At 41.3% G+C, this 20,558-nt stretch overlaps 1 protein-coding gene across 2 annotated transcripts in view; it reads left to right on the top strand.

Moving 5' to 3' along the window:
* The first annotated feature begins 753 nt into the window (after positions 1-753).
* USP14 (ubiquitin specific peptidase 14) overlaps positions 754-20,558 on the top strand; it is a 48,417-nt gene continuing 28,612 nt past the window's right edge. The window contains exons 1-5 of one of the 2 annotated variants that reach the window (XM_070420539.1): positions 754-979; positions 4,915-5,060; positions 9,754-9,786; positions 14,888-14,992; positions 15,675-15,778. In XM_070420539.1, the coding sequence (XP_070276640.1) occupies positions 964-979; positions 4,915-5,060; positions 9,754-9,786; positions 14,888-14,992; positions 15,675-15,778 (404 nt within the window). In that variant the 5' untranslated portion in view covers positions 754-963. Of the gene's footprint in view, positions 980-1,237; positions 1,316-4,914; positions 5,061-9,753; positions 9,787-14,887; positions 14,993-15,674; positions 15,779-20,558 lie in introns of those variants that run through there. The other variant, XM_070420540.1, reaches the window with a different exon arrangement.

Genomic DNA, 20,558 nt, shown 5'->3' on the forward strand with positions numbered 1-20,558 from the left:
ATTTATTTATTTATTTACATTCAGGTTAAGATATTACCAATATATTAATTATTTAAAGAAGTCAACCTTAAGCAGAAGATTCTATCCATTAGACACATGTAGACCAGGCTTGGCAGCGTATGGTATGTGGGGCAAAGTTGCTATCATCAATAACTCGCGCTGACATTGAGGCAGGCCAGCTATGTACATTTTCTTTTACGCTTTCAGTTATTAGCATCACTCCACACCCTCACTTTGCCCCATTTGTCTTAAATTCAGATCCCTATGTCCCCCAATGAGGCTAGAAGTTAGTTGCACCAAAGGGGGAGGGGTGTGCTTAAAACAAACTTGGTCATACACTGTATTTTTGCCACAAAAATCCTTAAAGGGAGGACTAGCTGTTTTCATTAATAAGTAAACAGACCGATTTGAGGGGTGGAGCAAGGGCTCTCTCAGCTCTACCACTGGCTACATGCACAACAAGAATCCCCGGCTTCTACTGACCCACCGTTTGGTAAAAGGGGGGGAAAGACTTTTTTAAGAAGCCGCAGGAACACCAAGTTCCCACTGCACCAGCGGCAAGGCTGGGCGGGGCCAAGCCCACGTGGCTGGCGGGCGGGGGCGGGGGCGTGCAGTGCGCAGGCGCCCCGCCGAGTGGCGCAGGGGCCGCGAGCCCACGCGCCGCGCCCGCCGTCTCGCCGGCCTCCGCCAATCCCGGCTCCCTCCCCACCGCGCCGGCCCTCCACCCTCCAGGCCCCGCCTCGCCGCCCCGGTCCTCGCCGCCTCCAGCTCGGCGGGCGAACTGCGTGTTGCTGCGTCATCGCTAGTGGCCGGTTTGAATGAGGCTCCTGTCGCACCCGAGCTGCCGCCAACCCCGCGCCGCCCTCTCGCCCGCTGCCACAGCTTCTTCGTGTCCCTTTCCCTTCGCCGCCCTTGCCAGGCGCAGCCTCCCCGTGCCGCCGCCTCCTCCCCGCACCCCCCGCCATGCCGCTCTACTCCGGTGAGCTCCCCTCTCGCCTCCGGCCCCGCGCTCCTCGCCGGCGCTAGGCCTGTCAGGAGGCCTGGCCTGCGGGGCGGACGCCCGGCTGAGCAGGGGCGGGGGAGGGGACGGGAAGGGAGCGGGGAGCCGTGGGCGGGGGTGGCGGCGGCGTGGAGCGGCGCTGGCCTCTCTCTCCGTGCCGGTCGCGCCCGGCCACGCGCGGGGGCGCTGTCTGTCCAGGGCCGCCTGGTGGGTGGGGTGGGAGCGGGAGTGGAGATGGGGAAGCCGGCGCGCCGGCCTCCGGGAGCCGTGACTCTGCAGAATAGTTTCTGTCGCTGTCCTCGCGGGCGGGGACAGGTGAGGGTGTGTCCTCGGGCCCCGGGCCGGGCTCGGGGTGCGGGGGGGGTGGGGGGGGGCGGTGTCCTGGTGCTCCTGGGGGGTGGCTGTGCAAGGGGCGCACGGAGGGAGTCTGAAGCCGGGGAGGGATGGAGGGACCGGGGTTTCCCTTCGCTTACCCCTTGGGCTGCCGCTGCAAGACCCCCTCTTTGGTACCAGTTTCTGTTTAGTTCCAAAGCAGATTGGGATTTAGAGTGTGTGTGTGCGTGTGTGCGTGTGTGTGTGTGTGTGTGTGTGTGTGTGTACTTCGTTTTTACTTCATCAAACGTACTGAGTTTCGAAGTCCGAAGCATGGTGTTAGCTCTGGGAGGCAGATGAGTGCAGTGCACCTGTCCGCGGGCATCGTTTGCTTTTGGTTGGCGTTTGACGGATTGTTGCCTGATGGTAGTCTAGGTTAGGGGGTTGGCCGGTGGTCAAGTTTTTAATTAATGGACCTTCCTGTTTCCTAATCTGATTCAAAATGGCAGCTAAGATGTAGGTGGTGGCTTCAGTTGGCTATGGATGTGTGCGATTCGTTGGCCATACCTGACAATCATAATTCCTCTAATTGAAGATTCAGCATTTTCAAAGAATGACATGCAACAGAAAAGTACCGTTTAATATCGAGGTGGATTCTTGATCTAGATTCTTCAATGGGATGCTTTAATAGTGATTGCTCAAGCTGTTTCTGTAATTATTAGCAGTAGGATAATTCCACAATAATTTAACAGTAGAATGATACTTGAAATATTACATTTATGCAATGTAGAGTTGAGAGAGCACTAATGTTGATAAATCCCACCGTAGGCTAATACTTAAACACACACAACAAAACCAACCCCTCTCTTTTGTTCCCCTAAAAATATGCCTATATTCACCAAACTGTCGATCTTAAAAACCGAGTTCCTTCTTTAATATTTGATCAAACTTTTCCTTATTTCCAAAATGGGGGAATTGAAGTCGATTTCTAAGGTTTCTTCCTTTGACATCTCTATATTGAGAATCTCTATTTTCAGGTTCTGCAAAAAGCCCTATATTAAAACGAGAACATTTTAAGTACTGTTTCATACTTTTTGTTAGGAAATTAAATATCCAGATTTTTATATAGTTAAGGTAAGTGCCATAAAACTCAGTGACCACCTGTGTGCCTGGTACAAAGCTAGTATTTTTGTACATGTAGCTTTGTTTCAATCTGCAACATAATCCTGAGATACTGGTATAATTCTCCTTTATGGGTTAGCAAAAAAGTTTAAGTAACTTGCCCATGTGACACAGCTAAGTACATTTCAGATAGGTTCCTCTTCCATATTGTTCTGGCTAAGTCCTGTATTTTGCTTGTGCTGTTATGTTTTTAGCTTATCTCAGTGTTTACAGTTGTACCCTCTTCAATTTCCCTGCTGCTGCTAGCATCATCTCATGTTCAAACCAGACCAAAGTTGCCTTTATGAAAGCCTTTCAGAGATTGCACATTTTCTATGACATAAAGCCTGTATGTTTTAGCATAACTTATGTTATCTTCCTTGACTTGATCCCTGGCCAGCTTCCAGTTTCAGCTGATTCTGCTTCACTCTGGGGATTATATACCATGCTGCTTTATGTTTTTCTTGTCTTTTCCAGGAATGTTTTTCTTTTTTCTGGCTAACACCTAATTTATCTTTGAGTCTTAGCTTGATAGTGATAAAAAATTGATAGTGAAAACACAGTTATCACTTCCTCCAGGGAATTCTTCCTTGCTCAGGAAGCATTCTTCTGTACTCCTGTAGCATTTATAATACTTATATTATTTATCTTAACCTTTTCTTCTCCATTTCTCCCTTGTTAGACTATAAATAAATTCATAGAGTCTTCCCTAATGCTTGTTACTGGACTTATCATTGAATGAATGCTGAATACATTAATTGAACTGATGAAAGAATTAGTATTTGGAGTCAGGGTCAGTTTTTCATATTATGATTTTAGTAGTTGGAAATCAGGTAGCTGATAGTTGTGAGAGTCTCGTTTTAAATAGGTATAAAGTTTTTAGTGGAAACAAACTATATCCTTGAGTGTTTATTTTTACATATTTCAAAAATTAGCTATTTTATGAGGTTAATTGAAAATTTTTTATTGGTTGATTGAAGTTTTTTTTATTATGGTGAAGTATATGTAACATAAAATGTACTATTTTAATCATTTTTAAGTGTACAGTTTTTGGCATTCAGTACATTCACATTGTTGTGTAGTCATCATCACTAACCACTTCCCAAACTTTTTCATGTTTCTAAACTGAAACTGTTTCATTGAACAATATACTCCCTTTTTCCATTTCCTCGATTCTACTTTCTGCCTCTGAATTTGACCACTCTAGGTACCTCATATAAGTGGAATCATACAATAATAGTACTTTTGTGTCTGCCTTATTTTGCTTAGTATATAATGTCTTCAAGATTTATCCATGTTGTACAGCAGGGCTCCTCAAACTCTTTAATCAGGGGGCCAGTTCACTGTCTCTCAGACCATTGGAGGGCCGGACTATAGTTTAAAAAAAAACTAGTCGGCTGCTAAGCAACAGGCAGCGGTAGCAAAAACACCCGGTGGGCCGGATAAGTGTTTTCGGCGGGCCGCATGTGGCCCGCGGGCCGTAGTTTGAGGACCCCTGTTGTACAGTGTGTAAGAATTTCATTACTTTTTAAGGCAGATAATATTCATTGTGGATATATGCCATATTTTGTTCACCCATTTATCTGATGGACACTTGGGTTGCTCCCATCTTTTGGCTATTGTGAATAATGCTGCTATGAACATGGGTATAAAATATCAGTTTCAGTCCCTGCTTTGCATACTTTTCGGTATACACCTAGAAGTAGAATTACTGGATCATATGGTAATTCTATGTTTAATTTTGTTAGGTACTGCCATACCTTATGGTCTCATTAGCAATAACAACGGTTCCAATTTTCACCACATTATTTTCTAAATAGCTATTTGAATGGCTGTGAAGTAGGATTTCAATATTTTTTAGTGACTTAATTATATCTTTATATAACCAAAGAAATATATAATTTTTAATATTTGACCATCTTGTGCTCAGGAACCACACTTTTCAATTCTTAGAATTCAGAATCTGTATTCCTTAACTTGTTTTAAATACGCTTTTTCTCCCAATTTTTTTTCTCTCCAATCATCTTTCAAAAACCTCTCTTTCTCCAACAGTATGTAGATTTTAATGACTGCTTAATTAAATACATTTTGAAGTCTGTGAACCTTATTCTGGGAAATATTTCATTGTGATCATATTTTGCAGAAATTATTGATAGAAGATTCCGAAGACTTGAATATTTACTAACTAGTCTTTTTGACATTAGTAAGTCAACCAACTTCTCTTAACTGTTGGTTTCCTTATTTATCAAATGAGAAGTTGGATTAGATCTAGTTAAATTTTGTTCAGGATCTACTGCATTCAGGTCACTTCTGATTTAGTATAGGCATTATGAACATAAAAAGATGAATGACATAGTTTGGCCTCAAGAACTAGCTTTCTTCTCAATCTGAAGTCCTGTTATTTTGTAAATGAAAACAATAAATTATGGTTTTGTTTTCAGTTACCGTGAAGTGGGGAAAAGAGAAATTTGAAGGTGTAGAATTGAATACTGATGAACCTCCAATGGTGTTCAAGGCTCAGCTTTTTGCACTGACTGGAGTCCAGCCATCCAGACAGAAAGTTATGGTGAAAGGAGGAACATTGAAGGTAAAACTTAGTCCATATTTTCATTATATAATACTAGAGGTGTCTGGTGCATGAAATTCATGCACTTGGGGCGGGGGCATGGGTCCCTCTTGCAGCCCAGGAGCCCTGCGGAGCCCTTAGTGCTGCCGCAGAGGTGGGAGAGGCTCCTGCCACCGCTGCTGCGCTCGGCTTCTGGCTGAGCGGCACTCCTCCTTCTCCTCCCCCTGTAGTCAGTGAGTGTCATAGCGACCAGTCTTTAGGCCATTTGGTCAATTTGCATATTAGCCTTTTATTATATAGGGTTATTATATAATTATTGAAATGTAGCATATGAGGTTTTTTTATTTGGTGAATATATAGTTATGGGATTATAACTATTTTATTCATAATAGTTTAAGGAGGAACATTGTAGCCATTTCAAACATCCTATCTAATAAAAGAGAAACATGGTAATTAGCGTATGACCGCTACCCTTCCCATTGGCTAATCAGGGCGATATGCAAATTAACTGTCAGCCAAGATGGCGGCCGGCAGCCAGGCAGCTGGAAGCGAACATGAGGCTTGCTTGCTTCAGTGATGGAGGAAGCCAAGCTTCCCCGCCTGCCTTGCCGGCCTCTGAGCTGGCAGTTTGAAACATTGTAACAAATATAGAAGCTAAACAAAACCCCAAAAACCAGCTTTCAGCCGGCCGGGATCTCAGAGCTGGAGATGATACAGTGTTTTGATTATAGAACTGAAACAAACCAGATACCTGCTTTCAGCAGCAGAGGCCTTGGCCCAGAATAAAAAAAAAAAAGAAAAAAAGGAGCGGTTGGGAGCTTCAGTCACCCACCAGCCTGAAAATGGCCCTCAGGCCCTCACCCAGACTGGCCAGGCACCCCAGTGGGGACCCCCACCCTGAAGGGGGTGTGACCAGCTGCAAACACCCATCAGCCCCTCACCCAGGCTGGCCAGGAACCCCAGTGGGGACCCCCACCCTGATCCAGGACACCCTTCAGGGCAAACCAGCCAGCCCCCACCCATGCACCAGGCCTCTATCCTATATAGTAAAAGGGTAATATGCCTCCCAGCACCGGGATCAGCGGAGCCGCGAGGCCTCCCGGCACCGGGATCAGCGTGACAGGGGGCAGCGCCCAAACCCCTGATCGCCCTGCCACTCTGTGTGTGACAGGGGGCGGGGCCACAAACTCCCTCTCCGCCCTGCTCTGTTCGTGACAGGGGAAGGCGCCCCAAGCCCCTGATCAGCCCTGCTCTGTGCCTGATAGGGGGGAGCTCCCCAACCCCCTGATCGCCCTGTGGCTCTGTGTGTGACAGGGTGTGACGCCCCAACCCCCCCTACCCTTACGGGCCCTGCTCTGTGTGTGACGGGGTAGAGCCATAACCTCCCCATCGGCCCTGCCCTGAGTGTGAGAGTGGCGGCGCCCCAACCCCCTGATCCGCCCTGCTCTGTGTGTGACAGGGGGGAGCTCCCCAACCCCCTGATGGGCCCTGCTCTGTGCGTGACAGGGGGTAGCTCCCCAACCCCCCTGATGGGCCCTGCTCTGTGCGTGACAGGAGGGAGCTCCTCAATCCCCTGATCGACCCTGCTCTGTGAGTGACAGGGTATGGAGCCCCAACCCCCCTGATGGGCCCTGCTCTGTGCGTGACGGGGTGGCGCCGCAACCTCCCCATCAACCCTGCCTTGAGTGTGTCAGGGGGCGGTGCCCCAACCCCCCAATCGGCCCTACCCTGAGTGTGACTGAGGGTGGCATCGCAACCTCCCAATCTGCCCTGCTCTGTGCATGACGGGGCGGCGCCCCAACTCCCCAATCGGCCCTGCTCTGAGCCCGACTAGGGGCTGCACCTAGGGATTGGGCCTGCCCTCTGCCACCCAGGAGCAGGCCTAAGCCAGCAGGTCGTTGTCTCCCGAGGGGTCCCAGACTGTGAGAGGGCACAGGCCGGGCTGAGGGACCCCCCCCCCCCCAGTGCACAAATTTTTGTGCACCGGGCCTCTAGTTATATTATAAAAGCATCACTAAATTTTTTATTTTCAAATGCACTATATTAATGAATACCTCTGTGGGTCATGGGACTCAGGTCAAGCCCTGATTTTAAAATACTAGAAAACTGTTAATTTTTTTCCTGTGGCCTTTCTTGCATCCAACCCACTAAAAAAGAACTTCATTCTTTTAAGAGTAATTGCTATCTAAAACCTGTCTGGAGGTGGGAGAGAAAAAATTTTGTTTAAAAAAATAGAGAATTCAATTTTTTCAACTTCCTTTGGAATGATCACATTGACTATAGTTAAGAGTCTAAGCTTACTAGCATCATTGATGAAGGGCCACGAAAAAAGATGCAAAGGTATTTTCTTCATTGTTATTTATAATACTGTATAAGTATAGTTTTTAAAACATACTTCAAGAGTTAGATATGAAATGCTAAGGGCTGGCTATCCCTGTTAGGTGGGCAGTAAAACAGATGTTGGTGAAGAAACATTATTTCTCCTCCAAGTTGCAGTATGAACTTTTAGTTATACTAAATTCGTGCACTCGGGGGGTCCCTCAGCCTGGCCTGTGCCCTCTTGCAGTCAGGGAGCCCTCGGGGGATGTCCGACTGATGGCTTAGGCCCGCTTCACTGGAGTGGGCGAAAGCCGTCAGTTGGACATCCTTAGTGCTGGCACAGAGGTGGGAGAGGTTCCTGCTGCCGCTGCTGTGCTCACCAGCTGTGAGCCTGACTTCTGCCTGAGCAGTGCTCCCCCTGTGGGAGTGCACTGTCCACCAGGGGGCAGCTCCTGTGTTGAACATCTGCCCCCGGTGGTCAGTGCGGGTCATAGCGACTGGTTGTTCCATCGTTCGGTTGATTTGCATATTAGCCTTTTACTATATAGGCCAGGGGTGGGCAAACTTTTTGACTCGAGGGCCACAATGGGTTCTTCAACTGGACCGGAGGGCCGGAACAAAAGCATGGATGGAGTGTTTGTGTGAACTAATATAAATTCAAAGTAAACATCGTTACATAAAAGGGTACGGTCTTTTTTTTTTTTTTAGTTTTATTCATTTAAAACCGGCCAGATCCGGCCCGCGGGCCGTAGTTTGCCCACGGCTGATATAGGCTAACCTAATTTCTGCTGAGCTGTGTGCAGGTATACCTCAGAGATATTGCAGGTTTGGTTCCAAACCACTGCAGTAAAGTCTATTAAGTGTGCAATAGCATTATGTCTAGGAAAACAATGTATATACCTTAATTAAAAATACTTTATTGCTAAAAAATGATAATTTTCTGAGCCTTCACATTTTTGCTGTAAGAGGGTCTTGTAAAAATCACAATATCTGTAAAGTGCAATAAAGCAAAGGTAGTAAAACAAGACATGTCTGAACTGATGGTGTCCCGTAGGGAATTATAGAAAAATGCGAATTAAATGAAATTGACTACTAAATAACTATCACTTACTGAATACTTAGTTTGTGTTAGGCTTTTATTATTTAAAAAAAATTCTCATCTGTATATATTTTAAAAATGATGAAAATAATTGTATTTTATATATTTTATAAATGAGGAAATAGCATCAGAGAGCTTTAAGTAAGATAAAGTAAAGATACCAATAGGGAATATGATGTACAAGTCAAGTAGATTTGGGTTCATCTCCCAGCTCTTGTGACCTGGGGTAAGTGCTCTGAGGGGGCATATATAGTTATTATTACTTACAATTAGCAGAAGTAGCCCTTAAACTGAGAAGTCTTTTTTTTTTTTTTAATATGTTGTTATTGATTTCAGAGAGAGGAAGGGAGAGGGAGAGAGATATAAGCATCAATGATGAGAGAGGATCATCGATCGGCCCCTACTGGAAATTGAGCCCACCAATTCCGGCATGTGTCCCAACCAGGAGTCAAACCGTGATCTAGTTCATAGGGCGATGCTCCACCACTGACCCACCTGGGCCGGGTGAGCAGAGTCTTTAGGAAGTTAATGTGCAACTTTGAAGCAGGGTGTCTGGAGAAGTAATTAGTGACTCCCCCAAAAGGAAGCAGATTGAGTGCCTGCTACCTTCTTCAAAAAAAAGGAGTAATACAGAACTGACTTTATCCTGTATAGGGAAGGGCATAGCTTTAGTAAGCCAAAATATCTGTGAACCACTCACGGTATCAAGAAAAAAAATCTTGATTTAATTGAACATATTCAAGTAAAAGTATTGTTTAATTGTTTCGTAGATGTGAAATTTTGTACTTAAGAAACATTGGACAGAGCAAGTATTATTAAGAGTTACTTTGTATTGGGTGGTCCTGTTTACTCTCCTGGAACCATTTTCAATACCATTTTATCAAGAGTCTCCTGATTTGAATGACAAATTCTGTAATTACCCTAATTATGCAGACCTTATTTCATATTACTCTTCAGTCTTGTCACCTAAGGTAGATATTGGCTCTGTTGATTCCAAACATGCAACGAACATGCAAAAATTAGCATCTTTCATTTGTCATCAATCAGGTGTCTTTTAGTACTTTTGGTGCTGCCAGGTTTACTATCTTAGATTGTGTCTTATGTAGTTTAAGCAATTGATAGACTTAGTATCTTTAGGATTGCATGTGTTTTTAAAAAAAAAACACTTTGATTACAATAATTTAAATAAAATCTGACAGAAAAAATTATATTTTGAGTAGCTTATAGTTAGTTGATTATTAGAATATGCTTGGATTGTACAGGGGTGATTAAAAGTTTTTTTTGTCTTTAAAACAGGATGACGATTGGGGAAACATCAAAATAAAAAATGTAAGTATAATCCTAAGAACACTATTTATTATAATGCAATTTCCTAATTATTATTTAAAAATATATTCCAAATGTCCTTTTTTCCATGTGTACATCGAGTTGTTCCAGCCACAGCTGTTGAAAATACTTTTCTCTTTCCATTGACTTGTGTTGGAAACTTTCTTGAAAATTAATTGTATGTCTGTTTTTGGCCTCTTGTTTCATATACTATATATTAGATTAAACTTACACCACTACCGTATTCTTGATTATTAAAGCTTTATAAGTCTGAAAATAAGATAGTGTAAGTTCTCCAACCTTTTCTTCTTTGAGACTGTTTTAGCTCCTTTGAATTTTTGTATAATTTTAGAGAAGTCTGTCAATTTCTACAAATGGACTCCTGGAATTTTGTTTGAGATTACATTGAATTTGTAGTTCAATTTGGGGAGAATGCACCTCATAACAGTATTGAGTATTAAAATCCTTAAATATGGTCTACTTCATTTGTTTAAGTCTTTATATTATTCTCTTAGCAGAGCTTTGTAGTTTTTCATTTCAGCATAGAGGTTTTGCATGGTTTTTGTTAGATTCATGGAACTTAATGTTTCTTAGTTGTTGAAAATGATACTTAAAAATGAGTTTTCCAATGTTCATGGCTAGATTATAAAAATATAGTATATTTTCATCCACATACTCACCAGCACTTTGTTGATTAATTTATGGTTGCTGTTCTGGCAGGTGTAAGGTCAGATAACTCACTGAAATTTATTTTGCATCTCTGATGATTAGCGACTTTGAACATTTTTTCATGTGTCTATTGGCCATCTGTATTCTCTTTGGAGAAGTATCTATTTAGGTCCTTGGTTCCTTTTTTAATTGAATTGTTTGTCTTCCTGGTGTTGAGGTATGAGTTCCTTCCATATTTTGGAAATTAAATCCTTATCAGATGGATCATTGGCAAATGTTTTCTCATACAGTGGGAAGACTTTTAATTAAGAATTTAGTGTCTTGGTCAGATCCTAACCAGAACCTAGCCAGAGAACATGGCAAAAGATCCTGGACAGAACCTGGCTACAGAACTTCACTGGAGAACCTAGACAGAACATGGCAAAAGAACCTGGTGACTGAACCTGGCTGGAGAACCTGGAGAACCTGGCTGGAGAACCTAGCGAGAGAACATGGCACCAGAACTTCGCTGGAGATCCTGACCAGAACTTCGCTGGAGATCCTGGAGGGAGAACCTCACTATGCTGATGAACTGAACCCAGTTTCCATGTCATTCCTTCTTCGTCGACTCCGTCCACACCTTTGGGGACCCCTGGACCTGCTGGGGTTGGACCCCAGCAAGAATGCAACCTAAGGTTTAGGCAACAGGTTCCCAGGGGCTGGGACCAAGCCTCGATACTGGGAGGTGGGGGTTAACACCTGGGCTTGGTTGGCACTCAGCCTGGGTCTACAGCTCAGCTCTGCCACTTACCTGCCATGTGGCCTTAGGTCAGTGGTTCTCAACCTTCTGGCCCTTTAAATACAGTTCCTGGAGAACCAAGATGGCGGCATAGGTAAACACCGGAGATTGCTGCCTCGCACAACCACTTCAAAAATACAACTAAAAGACGGAACGGACATCACCCAGAACCACAGGAAGGCTGGCTGAGGGGAAATTCTACAACTAGAAGGAAAGAGAAAAGCATACTGAGACTCAGAGGAGGCGCAGTGCGGAAGTCAAATACTAAGGTGCGGAGGTGCGCGCGGAGTGGGCTGGCAGCTGAGGGCGCGGTTGTCGTTTTCAATCAGGAGGGAGTCTCAGGCTCTGAACTCCAGATCCGGGCGAGTCTCTAGGGACCCAGACTCATACAGGAGAAGCGGGACTGTCTGGCATTGGTCGGAACTCGAGGGCAGCTTTCTCTCCGAGGTTTGCAGCAGTTGCTGGTACACTGAGAAGCAGAGCCTCTGGGGACAGGACTGAGAGCAGCCATAACTGCTCGCTCTGCCCGCCCTGTTGATCTCGTGGGACCTGCCCAGCCCAAGCCCTGCACAGAGGCGTTTGCCGGATAGCTTCAGGCAAAGGCTAGATTAGCACCTCCCTAGAGGACAGAAATTCTCCCACTGCAGACACAGCTGATTCTCACAGCCAGTTGGACTGGAGGTCAAATCCCCCCCCCGAGTATTACCTACAACAATCAAGGCTTAACTACAACAAGACTGTGCACAAAGACCACTAGGGGGTGCACCAAGAAAGCATAAAAAATGCGGAGACAAAGAAACAGTACACAAATATCAGAAATAGAGGATATAGAGTTCAAAACCACTCTTTTAAGGTCTCTCAAGAACTGTCTAGAAGCCGCCAATAAATTTAGTAAGGACCTCGAAAAGACTGGTGAGACCGCCGATAAATATAGTGAGATCCTCAAGAAATCTAATGAGACCCTCGATGTTGTGATAAAGAACCAACTAGAAATTAAGCATACACTGACTGAAATAAAGAATATTATACAGACTCCCAACAGCAGACCAGAGGAGCGCAAGAATCAAGTCAAAGATTTGAAATACGAAGAAGCGAAAAACACCCAACTGGAAAAGCAAAATGAAAAAACAATCCAAAAATACAAAGATAGTGTAAGGAGCCTCTGGGACAGCTTCAAGCGTACCAACATCCGAATTATAGGGGTGCCAGAAGAAGAGAGAGAGCAAGATATTGAAAACCTATTTGAAGAAATAATGACAGAAAACTTCCCCTACCTGGTAAAAGAAATAGACTTCCAAGTCCAGGAAGCGCAGAGAACCCCAAACAAAAGGAATCCAAAGAGGACCACACCAAGACACATCATAATTAAAATGCCAAGAGCAAAAGACAAAGAGAGAATCTTAAAAGCAGCAAGAGAAAGAAAGTCAGTTACCTACAAGGGAATACCCATACGACTGTCAGCTGATTTCTCAACAGAAACTTTGCAGGCCAGAAGGGAATGGCAAGAAATATTCAGTGTTGAATGTCAAGAACCTACAACCAAGATTACTTTATCCAGCAAAGCTATCATTCAGAAGTGAAGGTCAGATAAAGAGCTTCACAGATAAGGAAAAGCTAAAGGAGTTCATCACCACCAAACCAGTATTATATGAAATACTGAAAGGTATCCTTTAAGAAGAGGAAGAAGAAGAAAAAGGTAAAGATACAAATTATGAACAACAAACATGCATCTATCAACAAGTGAATTTAAGAATCAAGTGAATAAATAATCTGATGAACAGTAAAAAAAAAAAAAAAAAAAAAAAAAAAAAAAAAAAAAAAAAAGAATTTAGTGTCTTTAAATAAATGAAGGACTATCAGATACTATATTTTCTTTCACATCAGTTTTGGTAGTTGGCCTCTTTTAAGAAATTGGTACATTAAATTTAAGTTGTTAAATTAATTGGCATACTATATGTTTAATTCTAGAATCTGTACTGCTGTGTTTTCTTTCTCTCCTTTTCCCCTTGGTATTGGCAAATTGTGATTTCTTAGCTATTGTCATGGGTATGAATTTTCTATATGAATTAAAGATTTTATAGTTTCTAATAAATAAAGATTTTATAGTTCAAACAGGAATTTCATTAAACTTGGATAATAATTTGGAATCATGTTTTTATAATAGTTTTTCCAGACCAGAAACCTGTCATGTCCTTCAATTTACTTAGGTGTTTTCTTATATCCATAACTAGAGCTTTATGGTTATAATCTTTATGGTGATATATAGATAGATAGATAGATAGATAGATAGATAGATAGATAGATAGATAAATGATAGATAGATAGATAGATAGATTGATTTCAGTGAGGAAGGGAGAGGGAGAGCCGATCATTGATCGGCTGACTCCTACATGTCCCACACTGGGGATCGAGCCCGGAACCTGGGCATGTATCCTGACCGGTAATCAAAATGTGACCTCCTGGTTCATAGGTCAGCACAACCACTGAGCCATGCTGGCCGGGCCATGGTTATATTCTTATTACATATTTCTTGTTATGTTTTCTCTTAGATATTTGTTGGTATTCTTTCTTTTTTATTGTATTTTCTAACTGGCTGTTGCTAATATATTCTTTAAATACTTGGTTTTCTTGAGATAGTTGTCTTTGGAAAAAGATTTTTTAGTGATGGCTTAGTACTGCTTTGCTATTATCTTATAATAAGTTTTAAGTAAAAATTAAACCTCTGTACCCTTTTCTTTGTTTCATGTGTTAATATCTTCCAGTTAAGATATTGAGTAAGATTTTGTTCACATTTCAGGATTATGAGATTTAGGGTGACAGTGTCTTCATTGGTCTTTTGTTGTATAGAATGTTGCATATGTATTGAATATAAGTATTCAGTTAGGTTAATAATGTGTGGAATTATAAAATTGAGTATTTTGAACTTATATGTTTGGTTTGATGTTTTCCAGTAATGGAGTTTTCAATGTTCTCAATATTTTTATTCAAATGTAAATAATTGTTACAGTTACATAATAGATATTTATAGAAAAAATCCTATCAGTGCTTAATTTATTTGTTATGGGAAGAAATTGTGCCACTAAATATTAATGATCATTTGAAGAATTCCCTCCTCTGCAGTATGTAAACATTCTCAACTTTGTTTATGATAGTATTTTTTCATTTAGCTTTATTGATTTATAATTTTTACAGAGCAAAGTTTACCTTTTTTTATTGTATAGTTTGATGAATTTGGTTAATTTTGTATAGTTATTTAACCACACCACAATCAAGATACAGAAGTTCCATCACTCTAAAAAGTTTCCTTGTGTCTTTTTGCCAATAAGCTGACTACCTCTGGCTGGAAGCAGACATTTTGTACTTAATTTTTTTTTGATAACTCAGTAATTTTTAGTATATTTACAGAGTTGTGAAATCTTCTCCACAGTCTAATTTTAGGATATTTCCATTACCTTGAAAGAAATGCACGTCTATTTAAAGTCACTCCTTCCCACCTTCAGTCCTAACAACTGCTAATCTACTTTGTATCTGTATAAATTTACCTTTTCTGGCAAATAGAAACATGTAGTATGTGTTTTGCTATGTCTGGCTTCTTTCATCGAACATAAAAATGATCAACTTTTGAGCATTTTATGAAATTAAATTTTTTTTAAACAGGGAATAACTCTACTAATGATGGGATCAGCAGATGCACTTCCTGAGGAACCCTCAGCTAAAACTGTCTTCGTAGAAGATATGACAGAAGAACAGTTAGCATCTGCTGTAAGACAAACCACATTTTATACAACCACTACTTTGCAGAAGTACAGTTACTAAGGTGCCTTTCAGAAAGTAGCACATGAATGCTTTGAAGATTTAACAGTCAATATCAAGATTTATTCATTATAAAGGCAGTTAATATCTATAATATAAGTCTGGCAGGTAGTCAGCACTATTTAAGTGTTTACTATTATTTTTATGGGGAAACAGGCTCAAAGAGATTAAGTAGTTTAAATGCTGGGACATTTAAATTCTTAAAACCTTCCATGTTGAAAATACATACAATTAATCCTCAATTTAAATGCAATGTTGGTTTAGAAACTGGCCAACATACACTTGTCAAATGTTGTTATTAGTTTTACCACCCACATTTATGTAGTACCATTCCTTTTTTTGTAAGTATTTCTATGTATATTTCGTCATCCTGTTTTAATGATAAGCCTGGAAGAGGACAGGATTGATATGACTATCCTTTTGTCCTTTTAATATTTTCAAGAAAGGAATTAAAACAGAGAATAACTGTTAGTATGATGCAAGGAAAAATTTTAGTTGGGGAAATAAAACATGTTACGTTAGGGTAAAAGTGGAATATACATTAGTATAAGTTGGAAATTTTACTTTAAAGTGTGAACTTTAGTGATTTATATATGCTATGTCATTTTATAAAAATGATTTCTCTTATCAGATGGAGTTACCATGTGGATTGACAAACCTGGGTAACACTTGTTACATGAATGCTACAGTTCAGTGTATTCGTTCTGTGCCTGAACTCAAAGATGCTCTTAAAAGGTAAGACAAAAGAGAAATGTTTTAAGTCTTCTTTAGGTAACAGAGGTTCACATTTGTGTAGTGTTGTTGTTTGTGTGTGTGTGTGTGTGTGTGTGTGTGTGTCTGTGTCTATTTAGCATCCATATTGAGATATAATTCATTTATGAGATAATTCATTCATTTAAAATGTTCAATTAAATTGTCTTTATTATATTCACAAGGTTGTGCAACAATCACTACTTCTAATTTCAGAATATTCCCCACCCACCCCACCCTAAAGAAACCTCATACTCATTAGCAATCACTTCTTACACACTTCCCACCTGCAACTCTAGGCAATCATTTATCTACTTTTTGTCTTATAGATTTGTCTTTCTGGACATTTTATACAAGTGGGATCATATAATATGTGGTCTTTTTCTATCTGCCTTCTTTTACTTATATTATTTTCTAGATCATTCATGTTATGTATTAGCACTTCATTCCTTTGTATAGCTGAATAATATTCAATTGAATGGCTATACCACATATGTTTATCCATTCATCAGTTGTGGACATTTGGATTGTTTCCACTTTAAAAATATTTTTTATTTATTTCAGAGAGGAAGGGAGAGGGAGAGAGAGATAGAAACATCAGTGATGAGAGAGAATCATTGACTGGCTGCCTCCTGCATGCCCCTTACTGGGGATTGAGCCTGAAACCTAGGCATATCCCCTTGACGAGGAATTGAACCATGACCTCCTGGTTCATAGGTCAACGCTCAACCACTGAGCCATGCTGGCCGGGCTGTTTCCACTTTTTTTTTTAGCTATTATGAATAATGCAGCTGTAAACATGCGATCACAAGTTGTACAGGTGAGTTGATTTCATTTCTCTTGGGTATGAGTGTATTGCTTGTTCATATAGTAACTCTATGTTAAACAACATTTTGAGGAACTGCCAGACTGTTTTCCAAAGTGGCTTCACCATTTTACTACCTCACCAGCAATGTAAGAGAGTTCCAATTTCTCCACCTCCATGCCAATCTTGTTATTGTATGTTTTTGATTATAGGCATCCTGAGGGTGAAAGGATATATCATGGTGCTTCTCATTTGCATTTACCTAATGAGTTGTAACATTTTCACAAGTGCTTATTGGCCATTTGTACATCTTCTCTGGAGAAATGTTTGATCAAATTATTTGCCAATGTTTAAGTGGTTTGTCTTTATGTATTCTGTATACAAATACTTTTTCAAATAGATAAATTGCAAATGTTTTTTTTCATTTGGTGATTTTTTTTAACTCTTGATGATTTTGCTTATAGCATAAAAGTTTTAATTTTTTCTTTTTAAAAATAAGTTCATTGGGTTAATATTGGTTAAATGTTTTAAATTTTGATGTAGTTCAGTATTTTTTCTTTTGTTGCTTGTGTTTTTTTTTTGTGTAGTGTCATGTAAGAAACCATTGCTAATCCTAGGTCACAAAGATTTATTCCTGTTGTTTTTATTAAGAGTTACATAGTTTTAGCTCTTACATTTAGGTTTGTGATCCATGTTTACTTAACTTTTATGTGTGATGGGAGGTAGATGTCCCATCCCATTCCTTTGCATGTGAATATCCAGTTCCTGTAGTACTATTTGTTGAAAAAACTAATCTTTCCCCGTTGAATTTTCCCAGCATCTTTGTTGAAAATCAATTGATCATAATGGGTGTAATAAATAAGATTTAATTCTGGACATTCAGTTCTAGTCTAGAAATAAATTCATTGATTTGTATGACTGTGCCAGTGAGTAATGGTTTTAAAAAGAAATAAAATTTTGTTTTTATATCACTATACATAAGAAAAAAGTAAACAGTTATGCATGTTTTGAGAACCTTTGAAATAATCTATAAATGAGGGTCTCTTCTCTTCAATGAATCTAAATGTTCAAAATATGACTCTCTCCAGGTCAAACAGTTGGTTATAGTGTAGTCCTGTATACCAAAAGTTGTGGGTTCCATCCCTGGTTGGGTATGTTACAGGAGACAGCCGATTGATGGTTCTCTCTCACATTGACACTCTCTCTCTCTCTCTCTCTCTCTCTCTTTCTTCTTCCTTCTTTCTTCTCTCTCCTCTCTTCTCTTTTCTCTCTTCTCTCTAAAAAAAAATCAATAAAAAACATATTCTCACATGAGGATTAAGAAATATATATATATATATATATATATATATATCTTCTGACAATTTATTACAACTGTCTTCATATATACATTGCAGTTCTTAATGTATGATACAATTCTAAACTGCAATTTGGATTCCTAGCTTCATGAATGTTAATTTTTTTATTTCCTTAGTGGCTTGTGAAATGCTTTCATAGAACTGAGCATTAGAGAAGAGAAAGTAGGGATACACAGAAACCTGAGAGTAACTGAAGGTTTTCTATCTTTCTCTGAAGTGAATACTTGTCACATATTTATATGAAGTTGCCTAGAGTGCAACTGATGTATTATCAGTGAACAACACACATTACCTGTCTTTAGGCACTTACAATCAAATTGAGAATGATGATCAAGTAAACAGGTACTGTTTCAGATCTGTTTTGATGGGAAATGTTACTTATTTTTCTTCAGAGGCCTAGTTATTTCTCCACTGTTTTAGAACTCCCACATTACAATTTACATCAAGCAACCAGATTTTCTTGGCCCTTACTGCCTCTTCAATCAATCCAGTCTATTTTTCTTGAATGTACTTTCTTTCTACTCCCTTTTCCCATCAAAACAGAAATAACAGTTATTTCTCCACACATTTTTAAATATGTGTAAGAATGATATTTTCTTGATAGAATTTACTCATAAAATTGGCTGGATCGAACCTTCTCTTCTTCATATTCAATGTATACTTTTTGTGTCTTTTATTTTTTATTATTATTTTTTTAAAAATATATTTTATTGATTTTTTACAGAGAGGAAGGGAGAGGGATAGAGAGTTAGAAACATCGATGAGAGAGAAACATCGATCAGCTGCCTCCTGCGCACCCCTTACTGGGGATGTGTCTGCAACCAGAGTACATGCCCTTGATGGGAATCGAACCTGGGACCCTTTAGTCTGCAGGCCGACGCTCTATCCACTGAGCCAAACCCGTTAGGTCTCTCTTTGTGTCTTTCAGAGTCAGTTTTGGTAATTTATGTTTTACTACGAATTTGTCCTTATGTCTTTAAACTATTTTAGCATAAGGGTGTTTTCCCCCTATTTTTTAAAAAAATATATTTTATTGATTTTTTACAGAGAAGAAGGGAAAGGGATAGAGAGCCAGAAACATCAATGAGAGAGAAACATCGATCAGCTGCCTCCTGCACGCCCCCCAGTGGGGATGTGCCTGCAACCAAGGTACATGCCTTTGACCGGAACCGAACCTGGGACCCCTGAGTCCGCAGGCCGACGCTCTATCCACTGAGCCAACCTGGTTCGGCCCCCCCATTTTTATTTAAGTCAAACCTCGGTTCTCAAAGTCTCCCACCTCAAATAATTCTGTTCTCGATCAAGTTGTTCAGTGAAAAAGTCTTGGTAGTCAGACAAAATTTCGGTTCTCTACCCGACAACCCCTTCATGCTAATACCTGTATGATCAGTAACCAGTCTCTTGGGCGACAAAGGAGAGAGTGGGAAGTATGAATCACTTTACCACTAAACCTCGAATTGTTAACATCTCAGAAAACTGTGCCGTGAATATTTTTGTACTTTGTGGTTTTGAGGTCTGGAATGGATTTTTCTAATGGGAAAAAATGATTCAGTTTTTGAACAAATCACTTCTTGAACAGCTTTCCAGAACAAATTAAGTTTGAGAACTGAGGTTCCATTTTATTTGTTAAATATTTTCTTTTCCTCCCTTGATTATCTTGCCAGAGGCTAATGTATTCTGTTTTTCACAGAATCAGCTATTAGATTTATTCACTCAGTTATTTCAATTGTCTGATTCATCCTACTTTTGTTTGTATTAATTTCTTCTACTTTTTTAGGCTTGTTTTACTTTATTTATTTATTTATTTAATTTATTTTGCTTGTTTTACTGTTTTCTAACTTTTTAAGTTGCATGCCTGAGTCACTTATTTATATCTATAACTACAGGCCCGGTGCGCGGGGCGGGGAGGGGGGTATCCCTCAGCCCGGCCTGCACCCTCTCCATTCTGGTACCCCTTGGGGGATGTCCGACTGCCTCTCACAATCCGGGACCGCTGGCTCCTAATCGCCGGCCTGCCTGCCTGGTCACCCCTAACCCCTCTGCCTGCCTGATCGCCCTTAACCACCTCTGCCTGCCTGATTGCCCCTAAGTGCTCCCCTACCAGCCTAATCGCCCCTAACTGCTCCCCTACTGTCCTGATCTCCCCTAACCACCTCTGTCTCGCCCCGCACGTGGGACCCAGGATTCCCTCCTCTGGCCGGTTTCAGGCACCTGGGACCGGGCTTCCCTCCCTCTGGCCAGCCGCAGACACCCAGGACCCGAGCCAGCTTTGCCTGGGCCGGCCACAGCAGCAGGGGACCGTGGGTAGGTGGCTTCACCCAGGCTGCAGCCCTAGGCACCCGGGACCGCGGGGTGGGCAGTTTGTCCTTTCCTGGGCTGCAGCCGCTGGTGCCTGGGACTGTGGGATGTGCGGCTTGTCCCTCTCCCAGGCCATAGCCTGGCTGGTCTCCATCCTCTCTCGTGAGCTCAGTTGTGCCTGGCTGGTCCCCATTCCTCTCTCGCGAGCTCATTTGTGCCTGGCAGGTCCCCATTCCTTTCTCCCCAGTGTTGAGTGTCTGAGCAATTCAGGCACAAGGGCGTGATGACCATTTGCATATTAGCT

Source organism: Myotis yumanensis, unplaced genomic scaffold (assembly GCF_028538775.1).
Source record: "Myotis yumanensis isolate MYYU_CA2020_CCGP unplaced genomic scaffold, mMyoYum1.0.hap1 SCAF_7, whole genome shotgun sequence".
NCBI lineage: Eukaryota > Metazoa > Chordata > Mammalia > Chiroptera > Vespertilionidae > Myotis > Myotis yumanensis.